At 38.2% G+C, this 20,854-nt stretch overlaps 1 protein-coding gene across 3 annotated transcripts in view; it reads right to left on the bottom strand.

Moving 5' to 3' along the window:
• card14 (caspase recruitment domain family, member 14) overlaps positions 1-20,854 on the bottom strand; it is a 37,716-nt gene that overhangs the window by 10,983 nt on the left and 5,879 nt on the right. For 2 of the 3 annotated variants that reach the window (XM_056246160.1, XM_056246162.1), the window contains 15 exons: positions 19,920-20,057; positions 19,452-19,658; positions 19,055-19,173; positions 16,671-16,823; positions 16,441-16,560; positions 16,077-16,202; positions 15,328-15,477; positions 15,053-15,163; positions 13,112-13,242; positions 12,152-12,201; positions 10,235-10,295; positions 9,929-10,145; positions 8,288-8,414; positions 1,964-2,201; positions 308-371 (listed from right to left, as the gene is read on the bottom strand). In XM_056246160.1, the coding sequence (XP_056102135.1) occupies positions 308-371; positions 1,964-2,201; positions 8,288-8,414; positions 9,929-10,145; positions 10,235-10,295; positions 12,152-12,201; positions 13,112-13,242; positions 15,053-15,163; positions 15,328-15,477; positions 16,077-16,202; positions 16,441-16,560; positions 16,671-16,823; positions 19,055-19,173; positions 19,452-19,658; positions 19,920-20,057 (2,012 nt within the window). The remainder of the gene's footprint in view (positions 1-307; positions 372-1,963; positions 2,202-8,287; positions 8,415-9,928; positions 10,146-10,234; positions 10,296-12,151; positions 12,202-13,111; positions 13,243-15,052; positions 15,164-15,327; positions 15,478-16,076; positions 16,203-16,440; positions 16,561-16,670; positions 16,824-19,054; positions 19,174-19,451; positions 19,659-19,919; positions 20,058-20,854) is intronic. The other variant, XM_056246161.1, reaches the window with a different exon arrangement.

Here is a 20,854-nt window from a genome sequence, read left to right as displayed (position 1 = left end):
TTTCACAACTATTCATCTGAAACATGGACTACTGTATGACTAACCTATGACATGAATTATGACTAAACTTTTAATTCGTCATGTCAAAAGGGCAGCAAATACAATCAATTTATAGTTCAGTAAAGCATTGTGCAGCATTCCATTAACTTCATGTGTAATTGTTTAAACACTGAGCAAAATTGCATGTGAGCTTTATTAGTATAATCTTAATATACACAAATCACAATAACATAAAGTTAAGGAAACATAGAAAAATTATTTCTGCAATGACTATTTGGACTGTGTGAATTTACTGATGGATTCTCACCTTTCTGTGAGTTTTGCGAGGGTAGGTCATATCCTCTATAGCTCTGATTAACAGCCTCTGTGCTCTGAAAAATGTGCAAAGATTATGTGTGAGTGTCCGTGAGTAAAGTATTGTGAAATATTATTACAATTTAAAATAACTGCAGAATATTTTAATATATTTTATTATATTTTGAAATGTAATTTATTCCTGTGATGGCAAAGCTGAATTTTCAGGAGCCGTTACCCAGTGCCACATGGTCCTTCAGAAATCATTTGAATATGCTTTGGTGCTCAAAAACATTTCTTGTTATTATCAGTTGCAAACAGTTGCTTAATATTATTGTAGAAACTGTAATACTTTTTTTTCAAGATTATTTGATGAAAATCACCATTTATTTGAAATAGAAGTCATTGTAACATTCTAAATGTCTTTACTGTCACTTTTGATAAATTTAGAGCGTACTTGCTGAATGAAAGTATTAATTTCTTGCAAAGCAAAAAAAAAAAAATAATAACTGACCACAAACTTTTAAAAGGTAGCATAAATGATGAAACTACAGGTCTAATGGGTCCACATTGTTACACACAATTGTAAGACTTGAGAAATTAGAAAATGCCGGGCAGTCTTCCTAAGGAACGACCACTCCCTGAGAGGACAAAGGACCTTCCTGGAAATTAACATTTGAACTCTCTCCATTTGAGACGCAAGTCTCACCTAAGAATGCATCTCTTTCCCACTTCCCCAACTCCCTATTTCTCATGCTGAGACCACCTGAAATTCACCCAAAAATCTATATGGTTTAATGTGAATAATTATCATACAGTATTACACATGATTGGATAATTTGAAATGTCTAAGTGCGACTGGTACAAAGGTCTCATTCCCAAAGAAGTAAAACAAAAGGTAATAAAGTTTTTAAGAGTTTAGAGATAAATTGCACACGAAGGAGGGTGGGTCTTCCAGGCAAATGGCCTCTTGTTCTCAAAGATGTAAACTCAATGTAAATTCCCATTGTTAGCAAATGTTTCCATGTAAATCAACTTCTGCCTCCAATAAGTCTGGAACGGTGGTTAATGTAAATTCCCACTGTGAACTCATGTTTACATTTGAAAAGAGGTTTCTGCCTTGGTCTGTCTATATAAAGAAATGCAACGAGAGGCTCGGCGCGATTTGTTGCTCAAATTGGCCCATGAATGCTGAGAGTCGCCGAGACATCATGTATTTCCTAATGTCAAGGTTTGCATCTTCTCTCCTTATTCCAGAGCATTTGATATTTTGTATCTATTATCTTTGAACTGATTAAGAAATTGGCATGATACATTTACCTGACATAATATATTTTTACATTTGATTTTATTTTAACGGACTCTGACATTATTTTCAGTAAAGAGTTATAAGAATAGTCAAACATTCGCTCACATTTAATGATATACAGATATCATTAAAACCTTTTCATTTATGGAGTCAGATGAAATAACGAATGCCTCCATTGGATCGATTGAGCTGGGCTTACACAATGATAATTGAAAAACTTGTGCTTTTCTTCTGAATCCCAGGAACTATACGCAGGAAAATTGTACATTGACTTTACATTTTACAATGTAAAAAAAAAAAAAAAAAAAAAAAAAAAATGCCAAGATGTAATTTTTGCTAATTGCTAATAAAACTTACTACCTGTAATAGTTGGGTAGAGCCCCACTCTGAAGGTCTTCCAGGTGAGAAGGGTGCACATGACTGGCCCACCAGAAGCCACCATTGGAATGGTGAGTTTTTGTAACATGGACAATGTCGTTACACTTGACCGGCAGAGTTCCTGCTACATCGCCCGACAACGTCATATTAACACGGACGTAGAAGGAATCACCCGACATCACTTCTCCATTTTTTAGCTGCTGTAGAAGGTTCTCATAGGCTAGGAGAAAATCAGCAGATCTTTATTTTGGTTTAGTACATCTCTGACCTTAACGAGCAATCTTGACTATTTACAAGGTACATTGAATAAGCCATACCAAATCAAGTTTAAACATTATAAATCATTTTGGTTCAATTAATGAACACGTACAGTGGAAGTCTACACACACCTGTTAAAGAGGTCATGAATTGAGAAATCACATTTTCCTTGAGCATTTGACATATAAGAGGTCATCATACTATAAGAATATCCTGTAAGTTTCAGAACTGGAAACTTACTTTTTAGTCCAAAAACAGCTTTTTATTGTAACAAAGACCAGAGGACGACTCATTATAGAATATGCTCATTTATAATGTCGCCTCTGCAGAAGAAAATCAACACCTACTTCATTGCAACTTCCAAAGGATCCTAATGCTAGGAATGTAGTTATTTATTTTCAACAATGTAAAAGTCTCAGTTGAGCATTATTTATTTGTATTTGGTACATTTCACTGTGGATTCTGTGTAAATCAGTTGCAATTTTGGCGCAAGCTTTGCAGACTTTTACAATATGGACTCAACAGTAACACCACAACACGTAAGTAACTGTGTTAATTCTAATGCCTGATCTGTGACCAGTGATTTCTGATATGTAATAATTCATGTAGCTACAGTCAGATGTTCTTGTCAGTAAATCAAACCAGTGACTAAACGGTCAACTTCACATTGTTTCTCTTAGTAGGATGAAAATAATCTGTTATTTAAACTGTGATTAAATTATATATAGAAAGCGATCAAAGAACGCTCCCTTTACAATCGCTGGAGTTGTCAAACAAACAGCGTGAGTTTATCAATAACTGAGTTCTGCACTCTCACCAAAACTCCCCTTATAATCAATGACGAATCTCTTATTTACATTGTGTTTGCACTGTTAGTTATGATTAAAGCATTCGCGAGAGTGGAGAAATCGAGTTACAATGACAAGATCACTACATTCATGCGCTCAACATGTCTGTGATACATGGACTACAATGCTCATTACTGCAACCTTTCATGCCACGATCATATAATGCTATAGATCTATAGTGCTATAATCAACACTTTTCATGATTACTTAACCTTGACAGCTGTAATAGTAAAAACGTGGTAAAAGTTTACAAGAGGGTTCCACATGTAATACTTAGCTATTTCATTTGCAAAGATGTTAGCCAATCATAGCAGAGGGCATTTACACTGAAATCACACAGCAGACACACCCCTTCAAACAGAGCATTTAAATCATAGGGCTAAAATAAGGTTAGGAAAAAATGCCTTTTATTTTTTAATTATGACCATTTTTTATGTAAGAATCACACTAACATTACAAGTGCACCCTAGGAAAAAAATGATAAAATTATTTAAAAATGCAGTTCATGACCCCTTTAAAACAGCATTTTTTTTTCTGATGTAAAGAATTAACAAAGAAAAAAGAAAGAACTTTTGCACCTTCAATGTAAAAGTTGCTGTCAACAGGCCTACAGCCACATTAAAATAGTTGCAGCTCTTTCTGGCAAGTACTTGCTCCCTCATTTGATAACTATCTCTAGTATTCTCCATCCGTCTGGGCTATGGGCAGGGCCGGTGTTATGCAGAATTTCAACATTACCCAACACAAACAGCTGATCAGATTTGTGCCACAGAGCAGCTCTATGCATATATGCATCTAGTGCCCTAACTGGGCAAAGCAGATTTATTTTCTCCTGGTCTGAAGTTCAAAAGGGGGGAGGACAAAAGGCCTGCAGAACAATAGATCTTGCCACATTAGTGGGGACCTTAGGTACGTACATAACCTGGTGTAGGGTATGGAAAGGCTTTCACCGTGCCTTGTGCATATTACAAACACAAAGGGGAAACCGACAGGGCTTGTAAGTATCCTATTCTTTTGAGAGACTTAATAGAAAGGAGAAATAAAGTTTTTAGCATCAGAAACTTTGCTGGAACCTCCTCAATAGATCCGAAGGGAGCCAGGGATAGGCCTTCCAATACCACGGCCAAGTCCAAGGCCAGTCCCCTTGTGCGAACTGCAGGCCTCAGCCTGAAAGCACCACGAAAGAAACAAGTTACCAATGGCTCTTCCCCTAAAGACATACCACCCAAAGGAGTTTTAGCCACGTAGCCTCGGCCACGTCTTAAGGGAGAACCAAAGCGGACAGTGTGTTGTTTCTTAATATGCTAACAAATTCCGCCAGGCCAAACTTCTTCCATATCCAGATCAGATGCAGGACCTGTGCCTAGACACGACCACAACGCATCCCTGAAGTGTCAGCAGCGATTGTGTCAACTAGACTCTCCCCTGTGAAGGCCTTATTGACACAACAGCCATTGGCACTGATCCTCAGCAAACTCGTCTCCGTACCATAGACTCCGATCTTCAACCAGATGGAACTGGATAATATTCTGAATGTTCTGATCCAATCTGACTTCTGACCTATAATGCTGCCTGAATCATAATCATACACTGTTCATTTGCTGGCCAGAGGAGAACTGGCCCCCAACTGAGCCTGGTTTCTCCCAAGTTTTTTTTTTCTCCATTCTGTCACCTGATGGAGTTTTGGTTCCTTGCTACTGTCACATTTTTCGCCTTTGTCGCCTTTTCCCCCTTTGTCGCCTTTGGCTTTTGGCTTGCTTAGTTGGGAACATTTAATTTAATATTCAACAATATTATTGATCTATCTGCATTGACACCATTATATGAGAACTGAACTGAGCTGGATGATGACATAGCGGTTTTCTCCAGAGCGGCTATATATATATTTATATAAATTAACTAAATTAATAACTTTTTACAACAAAAATGAACCATCTCTGGATGAACTTAGTAAGCTGGTCTGTGACGCTATTTTCTTCTAGAAACAAACTTGCATTATTTTCCTGTTATCTCTCTAAAGCTGCTTTGAAACAATCAGAATTGTAAAAAGGGCTATATAAATAAAGGTGACTTGACTTGACTTGACATAGGAACTCAACCACCTCAGAGTGTAGTTTCCATTCCCCAGGCCTCAGCCCCTGCCTCAACAGGATGTCTGCTCCCTAGTTTTGGCAACCAGGGAAGTAAGCTGCTCCGACTGAGCTAAGATCAACCATTCGTCTATGTAGTTCAGCATACAAATGCCCTGGAGTCGCAAAAGAACCAGTGCTGCATCCACGCATTCGTGAAAGTGCGGACTGACAAGTCTAGGCTAAAAGGAAAAACTTGATATTGGTACTCTCCGCCCCGAAAACAAACCTCAGAAACTTCCTGTGCTGTTGAACGATGGATAAATGGAAGTATGCGTCCTTAAGATCTATTATGACAAACCAGTCCTCTGACCTGATTTGTGACACGATTTGCTTCAAAGTTGGCATTTTGAACTTGAGCTTTTTCACAGAAGGATTTGGTTGGCGTAGATCTAAAATCAGATGCAAACCCCCGTTCTTTTTTGGAGCAATAAAATACCGGTTGTAAAAAAAGGAGGAACGTGTTCTATGGCCTCCTTCCCCAACAGAGCTTTTACCTCCTGTTCCATAACCAGGGCCTTGCCGGGTCATACCACTGTGGACAGGACCTCATTGAACCTGGGAGGGCGAGACCCGAACTGAATTTTGTAACCCTTTTCTAGGGTGTGCAGGGCCCGTTGAGATCTACTAAGGAAACCAGTCTCTCGAGACTAGTCTCTGGTGTAACTTGAGCAGTAAATTTGGCGCCCGTAAGATACAAACTGGCAGAGAATGACCAAACTGACTGCTGTGGGAACCTCTTTAGAGGGAGCAATCATCCCAGTGCCGCAAAACATCCCCAGGCAGACACTGAGATATGGGCTTGCTGAAGACCTCTGCACCCCAAAGCTACTGAAAGGAGATGGGCACGGTAAAATGAGGTGTAATTATGTCTTCCCTCAGAGGCCTGACACCACTAGCATCAGAACTTTTTCACCAAAGTCTTCTTAGAGATAATGTATATCTTAGATATCTTGTCTTTTTAGAGACAAAGTATACATTTTATCTGTCTTACCCCTAGAAGATCTCAGCCAAGAGCCAGATATCTCTGGAACGCTGCAGCCTTTTTTTGTTCTCCTGAAACCTCTTGACGACTGAGGTGACATTGTCGCCCAAGAGGCCAGGAGGGGCAATTGGGGCATCCATGAAAAAACTCTTATCTTTCTCTTTTATACCAGACAAGTTTAGCCATAGATGTTTCTACGTAGCCACCTGGGCTGCCATAGACTGGCCGACTGACTTGGCCGTCTCTGTAACGTTTAGATTACAATGAAGATAAAGGTGATCCAGAATCAAAATCAAAGTTAGTTAAATTTATTAAACTAAATCCAAACAGGTACAAACAAAACTGAGAGTCTACGAAACAGAGTGCTGTGCACAAACAATACCAGACAATCAATAACCATGGTGATAAACTAGTGGCGGGAAAATGAGGACAAAGGAAACAGGAAACCATAAGCAAACTAAGGGGGCTTTTACACTGGGCTCGTTTGCTGCGGTTCGAGCCCGAGCGCGAATATTCCCGGCGCCCCCCGCAGCGTTGGTCTGGTTTCACACTCAACTTGATTCTATCCAACCCTGGTGCGTTTGCGTGCATATTACGTCATCGCGAACGTGCACGCCGCATGATAGAAAACAGAATGCGGTCAATATATTGTGTTTTTATATTAATTCGGTGTAATTATGCGCAGCTGAGTGAAAAACACGGGTTTACTGTGTGTGTGTGTGTGTGTGTGTGTGTGTGTGTGTCGCATAAGGTGGCTTTCTGCGGCTTGCAAATGGACTCTTTTGAGGAGACAGTGGATTCCATTAATTTGTTGACCTGATTCCACGTGCTATGTGCGAATACACTGCAGGCTCACTCTCGCTCGTATCCAAGGTAAATCATCAACACTATCATCCCTGACATATGTTTTATTTAACTAAATACATCATAATCAGCTAAAACGCATGCGCAGGTCACTTTACTTCCTGAAACAGTGCGCACCCGAGTCCGTGTTGCTTTCACATTCACGCGAACCGCGGCACGTTTCGAGTGCAACCGAACTCAGACCACCTCCTCCAGGTAGTCTCGGGTTCGGTACCCCAGTGCGCATCCGGGTCTGCATTACAGCGTTCACATTAGAGATTTTTCATGTGAACCGCGCCCCGTTCCGAACTAAACTGCCAGTGTGAAAGCCCCCTAAGAGTCCTTGAAAATGAAAACCAAACACAATGAAAGTGTGACAGTCTCCTTGGTGGCTCGGAGAGATAGATCTGTGGCCCGGCACAGCTCTATTATTGCGTCCGGGCTCACACCCTCACCCTCAACAAGGTCTTTTATCAGGTCAGCCTGGTATGCCTGCAGAATGGACATAGGCCTAATATGCAGATACGCTGCATTACCTGACCTGCACTTTGCCTGCGCAATGCAATGCATTTATTCAGTTCGAAATAACAATATGTTTTTATGAAATGTAGTGGAGTAAAAAGTATGCTATTATGCTTTGGAATGAAAAGAAGTAAAAGTTTACCAAGATAAAAATATAAATATAAAGTACATTCATGTATACAGGTTTGAATTTGGCAGACATTTTATCCAAAGCGACTTACATTGCATTAAAAGTATACATTTCATCAGTTCATGCATTCCCTGTGAATCAAACCCATGAATTTACCATTGCCAGCGCCATACACTACTCTAATTTTCTCTATAGCACATAAGTGATTGCTTTAAAATAAATAACTTAATATATAGCGTTTCTGTCACCATAATTTTGCCAAGACGTGTTCCTGTATCAACATAATTTGTTGATCCTGGAGCAACATTCCAGTCTAAATATGTTGCCCTACCCCTATCTTTACCCCTGAACCTAACCCTACTCATAACTTATCCCTAAAATCAGAGGAAAATTATAGAAGAATAACACTGATGTAGAAGAACCTAACCCTGGTTGTAAGCCTAAACTTGACATAAACTTGTCCCTCAAATCTAATTGGTTGATTGGAATGTTGTTCCAGGATCAACAAAGATGTTGATCCAGGAACATGCATTTGGTGAAATCACATTCACCAGCATGTATGATTGTGCGATTGTGATTCTTTGCCCTTACCATCTTGGCTGGGTCTCAGTGTAATGTGGCATGGTCCCTGGACCTGCCCCAGGGCCCACAGGGCCTCCTCCATAGTGGTGTCTTCCAGAACCATTTGTACAGTTCTCTGCTCCTGCTCATACTTCAGCTATAAATACACAATTTTGGCTTTGATTAGTTCCCACTCAATTTAACTGCTGCTAAAAAACCTGAATATCTCTCTCCAGGGATATATATATATAGTTACACATAACACATTATACACATAACATACATTTAACACATTATAGACTTCTATAATAATTCAATGTTAGGCTGCATAGATTAGGTCAGCCGGAACCGGGAACACTTTCCATAAATCCTGCGAGTACTATAAATGTACTTGTTACATTATAAGAAGGATGGCGTCTACGCTAATATTAGTCTCTCTGTTTATCCCAAGGTTTACCGCAGTCCGCCGGATCCAGGCCATATCCAGATCTGATGTAGGACCTGCGCCTGGACACGACGACAACGCAGTCCTGAAGTGTCAACTAGTCTCTCCCCTGTGAAGGCCTCCTTCCCTTCCCTTTAACTCTGTACAGATAAAACGTTGTCGGGATAATTCCAGTTCACGTGGCTACGCGGAAGCGATGAATAATTCTTTAATATAAATTATTAAGGCCAGACAAGTAGTTTGTTGAGGGTTGGTTTGTAAAGAAGGACTACACGCCTGTGCACATATATATTCAAACGCGCATACCTATAGACTAAACACGTGATGCGCATGTGCACGCCGTCTGTGTTTTCGCGGGTTTGCGTTTTTGAGGTTTGCGCAGAGATAACCTTTTTTTCAAGATTTTTCAAGGCTTGCACCTTGGAATCTATTTCAGGGTTTGCGTTCTCGAGCCACCAGGCACTGTTGAGCGTGTTGAGTGTTTTCTGTTAGAACGGTGTCGTGTTAGCGGCCCCTAAGTTAATAACTAATGATCTTTGCAACGGAAGTGAATCAATCAATCAAAACTAACTTTAGCTGGAAAATAACTTTACTCTAGAGCTGCTATAAAGCCAAAACAATATCTGTTACTGTAATGTCCTATTATCACTGTAAAGCTACTTTGAAACAATCTACATTGTTAAAAGCGCTATATAAATGAAGGTGACTTGACTTGACTATATATATGGTATCTTTCCTTATTCAAAGAGAGAGATAAAATTACAGCTTTCTGTTATTTGTCAGTGCATCTTATCTTTGAAAAAATCAGGAGAGACCTGCCACTGCTTTCATAACTGAATTCTCTTCGTGTCTCCTTCCACTTTGTTTTTCAGAGTAAATTACTTCACTATCAAGTTAGACTGGTTCCCACTCCCCACCTCCCCTTAGATTAAGCCCTGTCTGTTAAGAATTAGGCTTTAGCTCAATTAGGACATTTAAGTAGCTTTTATAAACGTGCCTAAACACTTTATAAACATTACTGGTGTGCATCTTGAGACAAAACATTGGCAGTGACATATTTTAAGAGATTCCAGTGCAAGTCGTGTTTAGTTCAGACAGCTCAAACATGCATTTTATCCTGGGACTAGGCTTAAGTCTTGTCCGTGAAACCGGCCATAAGTGTTATTATAAATACCCAAATCTTCCTCAAACAAAAATTATAGAGTTCAGAATCCAGATGTTCTCACCTGAAGTATCTGAGTTCCAGAGCTGATGCCACTGGTATAAGCAGATGATCCTTCGGTCACATGATGCACGAACACACCGGTCTTATTACCCCCAATGACCTGTAGTTGGTTCAATAGCATTTCTCCTTGGAAAACCACAGTGAGTACGCGACCAGTGACACGCAGGGCCTGAGGTCTGGAGCGCATTAGGAAGGGAGGAGCTGATGCTCTTGAGACGCTAGATTTATACAAAATGACATTCTTTTTTTAGCAGTGTGACAATTTTAAATAAATAAATGTGATAATTATCTTTAGTTTTTATTTTACCTGTCAGTAGGGATTCTCTTGTGAAGTGATGTGGTTGATTTTGACTCGCTCAAATTATTTCCTGTCAAAATGGAGATCAACAAGGGGTGTATTGTAATTCATCCTAATTGCAGAGTGTCCCTAAAAAGTATTTGGACACGGTTTGACATTTAAGCTACAAATGTCTGAATGTAATTGCATTACCTATCAAAATATCAAAGCAAATAGAATCTGCAAACAAATGATGCTAGAGCTGTTCTTAGAAATAACTACACTTGGCTGAGCCATTTTTGCAACTTACTGGTCCCAATATCATCTTTAGTGGATGTATGAAATGGTGTATGATGTAAAAAGATTTAAAATAAAGTTTTTAATCCTGTATTTCAAAGATGATGTACACGGTAATGCTCAGAATATTTCCTCTCTTTTCTCTGAAAATGTACACACTGTAAACTTGATTTTATTAATCAGAAATTAAATGGAATACCTGTACTGAGGTTCATGACATACTTCCACTACATACCAATAAGCCAAATAAAATGACTCAATTCTGATTGTGTATTGCCACTTATAATTCAGAAAAAGATATTTCAAAGTATGTAATGGAAGTATGTCATGAAGCTGAGTACAAGTATTCCATTTAATTACTGATTAAGAAAATCAAGTTTAAAAACTGAAGAGTAGAAATGACCGAATTCTTTGAGACAGTAAATGAATGGAAAAAAATATGTTGTTATACTGCAGCATAAAGAAAACATTTTTAGTATATTTTGATTTAATAGTACATTTCTCGTTTGTCGATGAAGGGGTTAAGCTTTATCAGATGTGTTGTTCATCACATGAATTGTGAACTGCAACCAGAAATTGTACAATGCTTTTGTCTTAAAGATGCTCTATGTAACTTTTCTACTAAAATGAATCCTTTTTTTATTGCCTGTGTGTGAAGGGGTTGTAATCACGCATTAAAATGATCCACTTGTCGAGTTTTGCTATTACCTCTGAAGGCCAGTATTCCTTTTTCTATGTGAAGTCTCCGGGTCGGATTTACCGCGAAATCCAACGGATGTGACGTGCATGCGCGCTCCCGAGCCTCTCTCCTTATATACAGTCTATTGTAGACGGTCAGGGAGTTATGTCCGGTTAAAGGCGCACGTTTTTCGGCTTATATCTCAGTCAATCTTTGATCAATATTCCCAAGACTCTAATCGTTCGTAGTGCTGGACGGGGCCTTTCGAACGAGCCCACCCCAAGGTCCAACTCGCCCGGCTCCCCGAGTTATAGCCGTTCGAAATCGGGGGTCCCAGCGAACGGCGATCCGGTAGGGGGCATCCCCGAGGCCCGCCAATCTAGCGTTCGGGCAAGGGTTCCCCTGGGACCTCCTCCCCCGAATTTGAGCTCTCTGGGTCTTTGCGTTCCAGAGATACGAGCGATTTTCTTCTGAGATCGTGACGTCACCGGTGTCCGCAATTTTGCAGCGCGCCCGATGGTTTTCTGCTAATATCTCTGCGAAAACACCACCAAAAACTATGGAACTTATATGGTTCTTTTCAGCTCGTCTAGATGGTCCCAACGAGCTCGGTGCTCGCCGAATCCGTCTAGTATTCGCCGAGATATTTGCATAATAGACGGTATTGTCTATGAGTTCGAGCACGAGCGCTCTTGTAAAATTTGGTTACAATCTGAAACATCACCACTAGAGGCCGCTAAAAGTTACATAGAGCACCTTTAATTGTGAATATTATTATCTTATTCCTAACACATGTTTTGCCTGAAAACTGTGCTTGTTCTTCAAAAATAAATGGCACTTGGTTTGATATGTAGTGATGCAATGCAAAGAAGTTTTTAAGTGTATTTTGGGGCACTTTATATAATTGAGTTAAAGCATAAACATTTGTGACTTTGGGAACCACAGTGTAATGTAGGGGGAAGTAACAGTACCTGTAGGAATGACAACATAATCAAAAGAGTCATCAGTCAGCTCCTGACTGCTGAAAATGGAACAAAGAGGGGGTTTTTTTTATTATTATTATTTTGTATACCAGTTCTCTGGAGAATCTGCATGCAAACTTCCTCTCTCTGAGGTCAGAAGTTATTTTTAGATAGGCCTACTAAACAACAACTTTATCTCCACCACAAGGTGAATGTACATACGGAAACATTGTGGACTTATGAGTTAGTTTTATTATAGTGTGTCTGAGTCATGGGCACATACAATGTAACATTAAGATTTTAGAGACAAGGAAACAGGAAACACTAATTGATGGTTTAATAATCCTGTAGATGACATACAAACAATAAAAAGAAAGAAAAGTGCCCTTAGTCCTGTTTCCCACTGGACACAAAAACAGGGTGTAAGCATTACCTATTCATTTTGGTGACCATATTAACAGGTTATAACACTCATACTGTAGTGTCTACGTAAATCACCCCTACAACAGCCACTGTTTGAAAGTGTCTACTGGGCTTGATGCAAATTCCACATGCAGTGACATTCAAACAGCACTTTCTATTCAGTAAATCTGACTGAATCCAGATGATTTAAACACTTTAAAGCAATGGTTTGGATTCTGGTCTGTGTAGACTCATTTATGTAATTTTATGATTGTACAGCATTTTGGTCAACATTATGCTGTTTTAAAAGTGCTTTATAAATAAACTGAACTAATGAAAGTATGAAAATGGGTTTAAAAGTGGTCCTTCTCCTCATGTAAATTAGATTATACAATTATCAAGTTAATTTATTACAATAATGTAATAATTCTCAGTGGGCAACCATTATAAAATGTCAATTAAAAGTAATAACTCAATACTTAATGTAGCCAAGCTGAAAAATTCAATACCAAACTGTTATTTTCACAATTTTACAGTTCACTGCTACAGACCAGATGAGCAGCTCACCTGTAAATGTCTTCCATGTCACTTCTGGAGTGTGTCACATCTGGAAAGTGTAACTCTCGTCTACGGAGGGATTCAGAACAGGGGGGCTCCACTTGATTGGAATTGATACTGTTGATTACTTCATCATTGAACTGTAAACACACACACATACACACAAAACATATATACACAATCTATACAAAAACAAAAGCTCTATATTTCCTACCTAATGCCATCAGGCAGAACAATGTTTTTTCCTTCTTTAGAGCCCATTCTCACATTAACAAATGCAAACAAAGTTATTGTTACTAACACTGCATATACAGTTGACAAAAATTCAATATAAGTGTAAAGGCCCATTTACACCAAGAACGATAAATATAATAACCATATTAGCATCCACACCAATTGACAATGAAGTTCTGTTTATAAAGCTTTTTTAAAGTCGGATGGATTTTGACTGGCCAATCATAGGCTGGAAAAAAATTGCTTGATCAAGTGTGGACTCCACTATTAAATTAAATTAGGATCATTTTTAAAGCTTTATATCTATGGTTTTCATAATAGTTATTGTTCTTTAATGCATGTGCTTTGCGCTCTTGTTTGCACTAACACTGTCAAACTGCATTCCAGTAATGCCTATATGTATCACACAAAAAGTGCTGTAACTGAATGTTACAGCACAAATATGGGGAAAAAACGAATAGGACAAATATGCCTGAAGAGCAGTATCTGTAATTAAGAAAACTTTCATTTGTCAGTAGTGTTGTTGTTTTGTTAATTTGTGCTGTTTAGGGCTGGGGTTATCTGAGATCCAGTACATGCATATATATTAAAACTCAAGCAAATAATCACTATGTCACTAACCTTGCAAACTTTGCCATATCCAATGATTATTTCATTCTCAAAAAAAAACAAAAAAACACGCATGCATTCTGTCACCAAAAACTGGCCTGTCAATCATACTGTCACAGTTAAAATCCTTATAAACACTCTCCATTTCATTTAATTAAAGTTAGATGTTGATTTTTAGTAACTCTGTGACATAACATTAAGAATAAAGGCCCTTTCTTAACCGTCAATTTCACCAACATCCTTCATGTTTTTAGTTCTTTTTATTAGTTTTTGTAGTTCTGAACCAAATCCTCCAATGAGCTGTGGGCAATATCAGCCTTTAGTGTGCATGGATCCATACTTCGAAAATCTACTGGAAAGTGCAGACTCTCTGGGGACTTTTGGCATACTCTTTTCAACATGCTGTGCTTTGGGACACACTTATTCTAATCTCACATACTATTTATTTAGAATGCATAATCCACATTATTATTACGCAGAGTCAGTATATTCACATTATTCTCTGTCGACTATCTGAGACTATCTAATGTTGCGTCCCAAATGACGCACTACACTATGCACTTATACACTATGTACTCATCAGTGTAGTGTATGGATTTTATAAGGTTATTTTGTCATTCAACATCGGAGTCTGATAGCCCCTCAGCTACGTAAATAAAGCTGCAACAGTTGAGTGCATAAATTGTTCAAAATTTCACATTTCGTTTTTTCAGTTAATTAAGTGCATCATCAGAGTATTTAAAGTGTATTTGGTATTTCTATTTGGAATTTTCAGTATAAACTCACTACTCACACTATTTATACTACAAGACTGTATAAAATGGTGCATGGTGTTATCTGGGTCTCTTTTTGAGTTGTATGTTTTGTATATGTATTTGGATATGTATTTGGATATGTGTTATATGTGTTTCCTCATATGTGATATTTCTGTGCTATGGAAGAAGGAAAGGATGTGTGAAAATGATTATCCCTATGGGACAATAAAGACTCTATCTATCTATCTATCTATCTATCTATAAGTACGCAAATCGGGGCGCAGCTTAAGTATAAGTAAGCTATAAGTCACACTAGGCTTAGATAAGTAGAACATTAACAGTATAAATGTACCTCAAATGAGCTGAAAGACTCAGGAAGGATTGCTTTCAAGCGACACAGCCGTCTTCTGTGAGAGGGGCTGGGAGGAGGGTCCTCGCTGCTCTCGCAACTGATCTTCCTGTCCTACTCATTCAAGAGACATAACATTAAGAATAAAGGCCTATGTGGTTGTATTAGGTTACAGATGTAATTGACTGCACAATATTGAAAATTACTCTGAATTTGCAAAGTCATTGTGGTAAGCTATGTTGGGTATTGAATTTATAATAGAAAATTGTCAATTTTACCCTGGATTTTTCTCTTCTTTCTCTTTCCCTGCTACAGGCTTTCATGGTGAAAACCTTCTCCTGTAGCTCCAGTAGTTGGCCTCTGAGCATGTCTTTCTCTGCAAGACTCCGTGCGATCTGAACCTGGGCCTCATCACGGGACAAATATGCCTGAAAAAAATTCATGAGCAGTATCTGTCATAAGAAAGTTTTCATTTTCCAGTAGTCTGTGCAAAAGCTAAGGATTTATGTTTTCCAGCATGATTTCAGAATGACCCTAAAAGCATCTTGTGTGCTTCAATAAAAGCAAAAACATCAGACATTTTGAAGAAAGGATTTCACAAGGTCAGTGTCACAAATTATCTTATTTGATTTATGAACATGATATAGAGCAGAATCAGAATTTTTTCTTTTCTTTGCTGTTTTCAATTTTTAAAAATACAAAAAAAAAGTTTGTTTATTTCAAGATTTAAATTGTGCATCCCAGATTTTCAAATTGGTCCCAGACTTTGACCCAAACGTATATGCATTTACTGCATATAAAGCATGTAGGTTTCTAGATCTAAAAATGTTATTTCACTTACATACTGTAACAATGTTGGTCCAGTATACTGTGTTCATTTGTTTGAAACACCAACACTAAACTGACAGTTTATTGTACTGTTAGATAGCTTCCGTGTAAACTGATCTCATTGTTGAATCTAAACACTTATTTAAGACTTAATGATTTTGTATGATATTTGTTAATTATGAGCACAGATGATACTGACCTTATCTCTCTCTGCCTGCACCTCTTCTAGCTGACTCTGGAACAGTGTGCTCCTATGCTTGTACATCTCACAGTCCACAGTCAACTTCTCCACCTCCAGGGCTAAATAGTCCTTCTCTTCTATGAGCTAAAAAAGGTGAGAGGGGAGCATGGTGAAGGTGACAAAAAATATGGACATTTAAAAGAAAAAATGTAAACAGAAGTAAAGAGGTAAAGAGAGAGAGACACTAGATACAAACGATGAAAATATGAATTCCTCTTATATAAGAAAAAAGTAGGCTACAACACAAATTTTATACAAAGTACAACGTTTTGAAAGACAAAACAAACAAACAACATTAAGGTTAAAGAGAGACCAGTTTTACCTCCTCTTTCTCTTGCTGGAGTCGTTCATTCTCCTCACTTAGTTTAGTGACATCCTCAGCAAGTTCTGAACGTCTGGTCTCTGTCTCCTTTAAATCATTCTCAAGGATATCCTGCTGTACCTGATTGAAAGAGAAAGAGACGGATTTACTGTGAAGGTCAGTCAGATAAGATTGAGTTCCAAAATTTGTTGACTTGTTATATTACTAAAATAAATTAGTCTCTTATTCACCGGGGAGAATATCTCAGTCTCCAGTAGCTTTGTGCGTACAGCTTTGAGTTCATCTTTGAGCTTTTGTGTGTCACTGGGATTCTTTAAGGAACGCTGGCTCTGGAAGTCTGTCTCTTTCTGTGCCTTCCTTAACTCACACTGCAGCTGGTAAATCTGGAGAAGAGGTGAGGAGAAGAGATTTCATTATGCCCTGATGTTATTGTAAAACAATCCAGCATTACTGTTTTGTGTGTGTGTGTGTGTGTGTGTGTTGATTATACAGTTTTTCTTTCTTTACTCTTAAAGGAAATGATTAGTTCAATAAAGTCGTTATTTTTGTTGTTTTTTTTGCGCACAAAAAGTATTCTCGTCGCTTGACAAACTTAAGGTTGAGCCACTGTAGTCACTCGGACTATTTTAACGATGTCTTTCATAACTTCTGGGCCGGTCAGTTTCGATCCCTTAAGAAGCCTATGGAGGAGTGATCCAGCTCTCAGATTTAATCAAAAATATCTTAATTTGTGTTCCGAAGATGAACGAAAGTCTTATGGGGTTGGAACAACATGAGGGTGAGTAATAACTGACAGAATTTTCATTTTTGGGTGAACTAACCCTTTAATGGCTCTCTGCCAAGTAGGGTAAGGGTGTTTCGTTAAAGTGCCCCTATAATGGTTTTTCGAATATTCCCTTTCATGCAGTGTGTAATATAGCTGTTTGTGAATGTAAATGTTCTGCAAAGTTGTTAAGTCGAAAGCGCACGATAAATAAAGTTATTGTCTCCCAAAAGGAAGACTCGACTCTGAACCTCCTAAACGAGTCGTCTGTATCCCAATGTGTTACGGTCACACGTCACTAGATAATACATTTGCATAATGCTATGTTCTACATTGTCCGCCCGCAAACAACTTGACCCGCCCTCAAACACGTTATTTTACTGACTACAGCTTCTCAAATCTCGGAGTTTAAAGCAAGCACAAAGCACTTGCTCTGGAAAGATGTGTCAGTACTCAGTTTATTTGGACCAGCTTGCTCCTCAGAATCACAACCTAGTCAGTATGACTAATTATTGATGTGTATACTTTTCTTCCAGGTGTTCAAAATACATAGTTTTGTGTTTTATGTTGTGTAAGTTTAAAGCTAACTGTCTTACTCACGTTATTACTGTCTTAATGAAATACTTCTGCTAATCAGCTGTGGGCCACTATTACGTAAAACTGCGTCTATTAATACAGATTGTCTGTCGTTCTTACTACTTTGAATAATGATGAAGGATTGAGCAAGATTTGTTTTACACACTTTTACAACTTTAATGTTATATCAATAATTCACATTAGTGCTTGGCTAACGTATGTGCTGTTATTGATACAGTTAATAATATATTTCCCGCATGAGCACTGCAATAAATTAGAAATATACACATCGGCTTGTTGATGCACCATCAGCATTAACAGCACTTGTTAATGCTGATGGTGAGGAATTACAGTTGAAACATCTCACACAATGTACATCAAACTGAGTAGCGTATCACTGAGAAACGTCCAGCTAAAGTCATCCTTGTGATGGAGGTTCGGGTTGAATAACTAGTTTTTCCAATGTTTCATCATCGGGCGCGCGCTCGGATTGATATTGTAAAATTTACGCCATCATTACTGTCTTTATGGTGTGTACAATTGCTGAGCTTTAGGAAGCCTCCGTAGCTGAACTTCAGTTATGGTATTAGGCGTTTCGTTTCCCAAAAGTGCTGTAAGCGGTAGACCAATCACAACAGACTGTGCCATCTGGGCAATCAGAGTAGAGTAGGCTCGGCTCACGAAAAGGAGGGATTTAGAGAGAACGAATCATCCAACGAGTCATTTGTGAATCATTGAAAAATGTGGTGATGTGCAATGTATATTATGAGAAAATAAAAGTGTTTTTTGACCTTTGATGCATGTAAACCTGTTTTAGGAGACCTCCAAAACAAAATTAGGACCCTTTAAAATAGCATAGGGGCACTTTAATGCAGCAAAAAATGCAAAGCAAAAGGGTTCAAGAGTTCTTGTGAACAACAGCTTAAAATCCATTTCCCAGTAACCATTTTAATAAATTTGAACCAAACAAAACTCAACTAAACTAATAATATGAAAGTACACTTGCACTTGCTATGCAATACATTCCACAGATTTATTTTACACTTGGTTTTATTGCTACAAAGATTAAACTTTAATTAAAAAAACATTTTAAATTAAAAATTAAAATAATGCCTAACAAGCCTTAACATTTGCCTCTCTTTAACCTCTTTATGGAATGTTGCTCTCTATCAGGCACATGAATGAGACAATCTGTTTTTTGTAACTCACTGAAATGAAAATAAAGTTCCAGTAAAAGCATGCAAACAAAGACAAAGATAAAATATGGTTCCTTACCTCCAGTTGCAGGTCTCTGTTGCGTATGATGGTTGCAGACTTCTCCTCAAGAACTGAAGTATATCTGACATAGAGATCACATTTCTCATCCTTCAGTTTCAGCAGTTCCCTGTTTAAACCTACACAGAAGACAAGCAGACATTAAATAATCTTGACACAGGCAAAGAAACACTGTTTAATTGTGCGAAAACATTCTGAATTTCTGAATTTATCAAAGCACATAATTAAAATTTAAAACACATTAACTTTCATTAATTTCATGAACAATAATTACATCTTACATTTAACTGTAGTTAATGATATACAACTTATTTTAATGTACATAAATGGCAATATATGTCTGTTAATGATAATGAAACATTAGCCACATTGATGTAAAGCTGTGTTAAGTCCACACCATCTAGGTGACTGCGCAGTTGTCCATGCTCTTGTTGCATCTGGCTGAACTCTTCGTTATTTTGTTGGACCTGTTTAAGTTTCCCCTCCAGCTCACAGCATCGAGCTCGCAGCCGCAAAGCCTCTTGCCGTGCCACTTGTAGCTCTGCCTGCATACTGCTCACCGCACTAACTAGGTACTCTGTCAGCTCAGTGTAATTTATCAGGCCTGGCAAGCAGAAAAGCAAGGTTTTACCTATTAGCCTTAAATAAGGTGATAAAAACATCCCTCAAACACACACATGAAAATATATTCAGTTGTGCACATTTGTCACTGGTATTACATTGTTTAATAGACAGTTTAGAAGTCTAGATTGAGGCCTGGGGTTCAAATCCACAAATGTTATAGCTACCAGCTTTAACTACAACACACATGGTGTGTGCTTGTAATGCATCATCAGAAACTAAGATTAAAAGTGCACTGACTGACCACTGAAGCCTGAAGGCTCAATGCTGGGCTCGCGGCCAGTGATCTGTGTGTAGAGAGTTGGGTAATGAATCATCAGACTTTCGAGCAGAGCCATTGCTCCATTACGACCCTGTACACGTAACATGTCAAGCATATGACCTGTAGAAAAAGATTAACATTTCAGACATCATATCACAAATACTGCAAGATACATTAAAATGTTTTATTTTCAATTCTGTCAATCAACTTTCAAGTATTCCTTAAGGAAGAGTTCACCCAAAAATGAAAATTATTTACTCACGCTCATGTCATTCCAAAACCATATGCTGCTATTTATATCCGGGTTCCAAAATGTACGAACACTATGCACTGCTTTTGAATTATACATGCAAGTAACCTAGACTTTATATTACTCACACAAAGCATTTAATTCTAGAAGAAAAAGAGTATAAGATATTTTTATTATAGACATTTTTTTTAGGTGTTTTGTCCTTTTTGGAGCTTGGCAGCCTTTTGGTCACTTTGAACATTGTATGGCAAGCAATTCTACTTTTGTAATGTCTACTTTCATATTTCACTGAAAAAATAATAGCATACAGCAGGTTTGGAATAACAAGAGTGAATAAATAATGAAAATAATGAAATTTAATTCATGGTGACCTACACTGTAAAAAAAAAAGATTAGTAAGCGCAAATTATGGTTCTCTTACGAGAGTACTCTCGTGTTGCGTAAGCTAGCTTACGCTATGGGAAAATCCCTTTTCTCGAGAATACTGAAGCCAAAAAATTATCCTTTAATTTTTCTTATATGTAAAACACATTGTTGCACAGAGCAGAGCTAGGCGAGGCAGCTCGCGCGCCTATTGGTCGCTCTGTGGCAAATGCTGCAACCTATCGATGGACTGGTCATGACGTAAGCACCAATGAGGGCGCGGACGCCCTTGTGCATCATGTCC

This window comes from Rhinichthys klamathensis, unplaced genomic scaffold (assembly GCF_029890125.1).
Source record: "Rhinichthys klamathensis goyatoka isolate OS25496 unplaced genomic scaffold, OSU_Roscu_1.1 h1tg000036l_1, whole genome shotgun sequence".
Classification (NCBI taxonomy): domain Eukaryota; kingdom Metazoa; phylum Chordata; class Actinopteri; order Cypriniformes; family Leuciscidae; genus Rhinichthys; species Rhinichthys klamathensis.
Note: the sequence above shows the minus strand (reverse complement) of the source record. Positions and strands in the feature narration are given on the sequence as shown.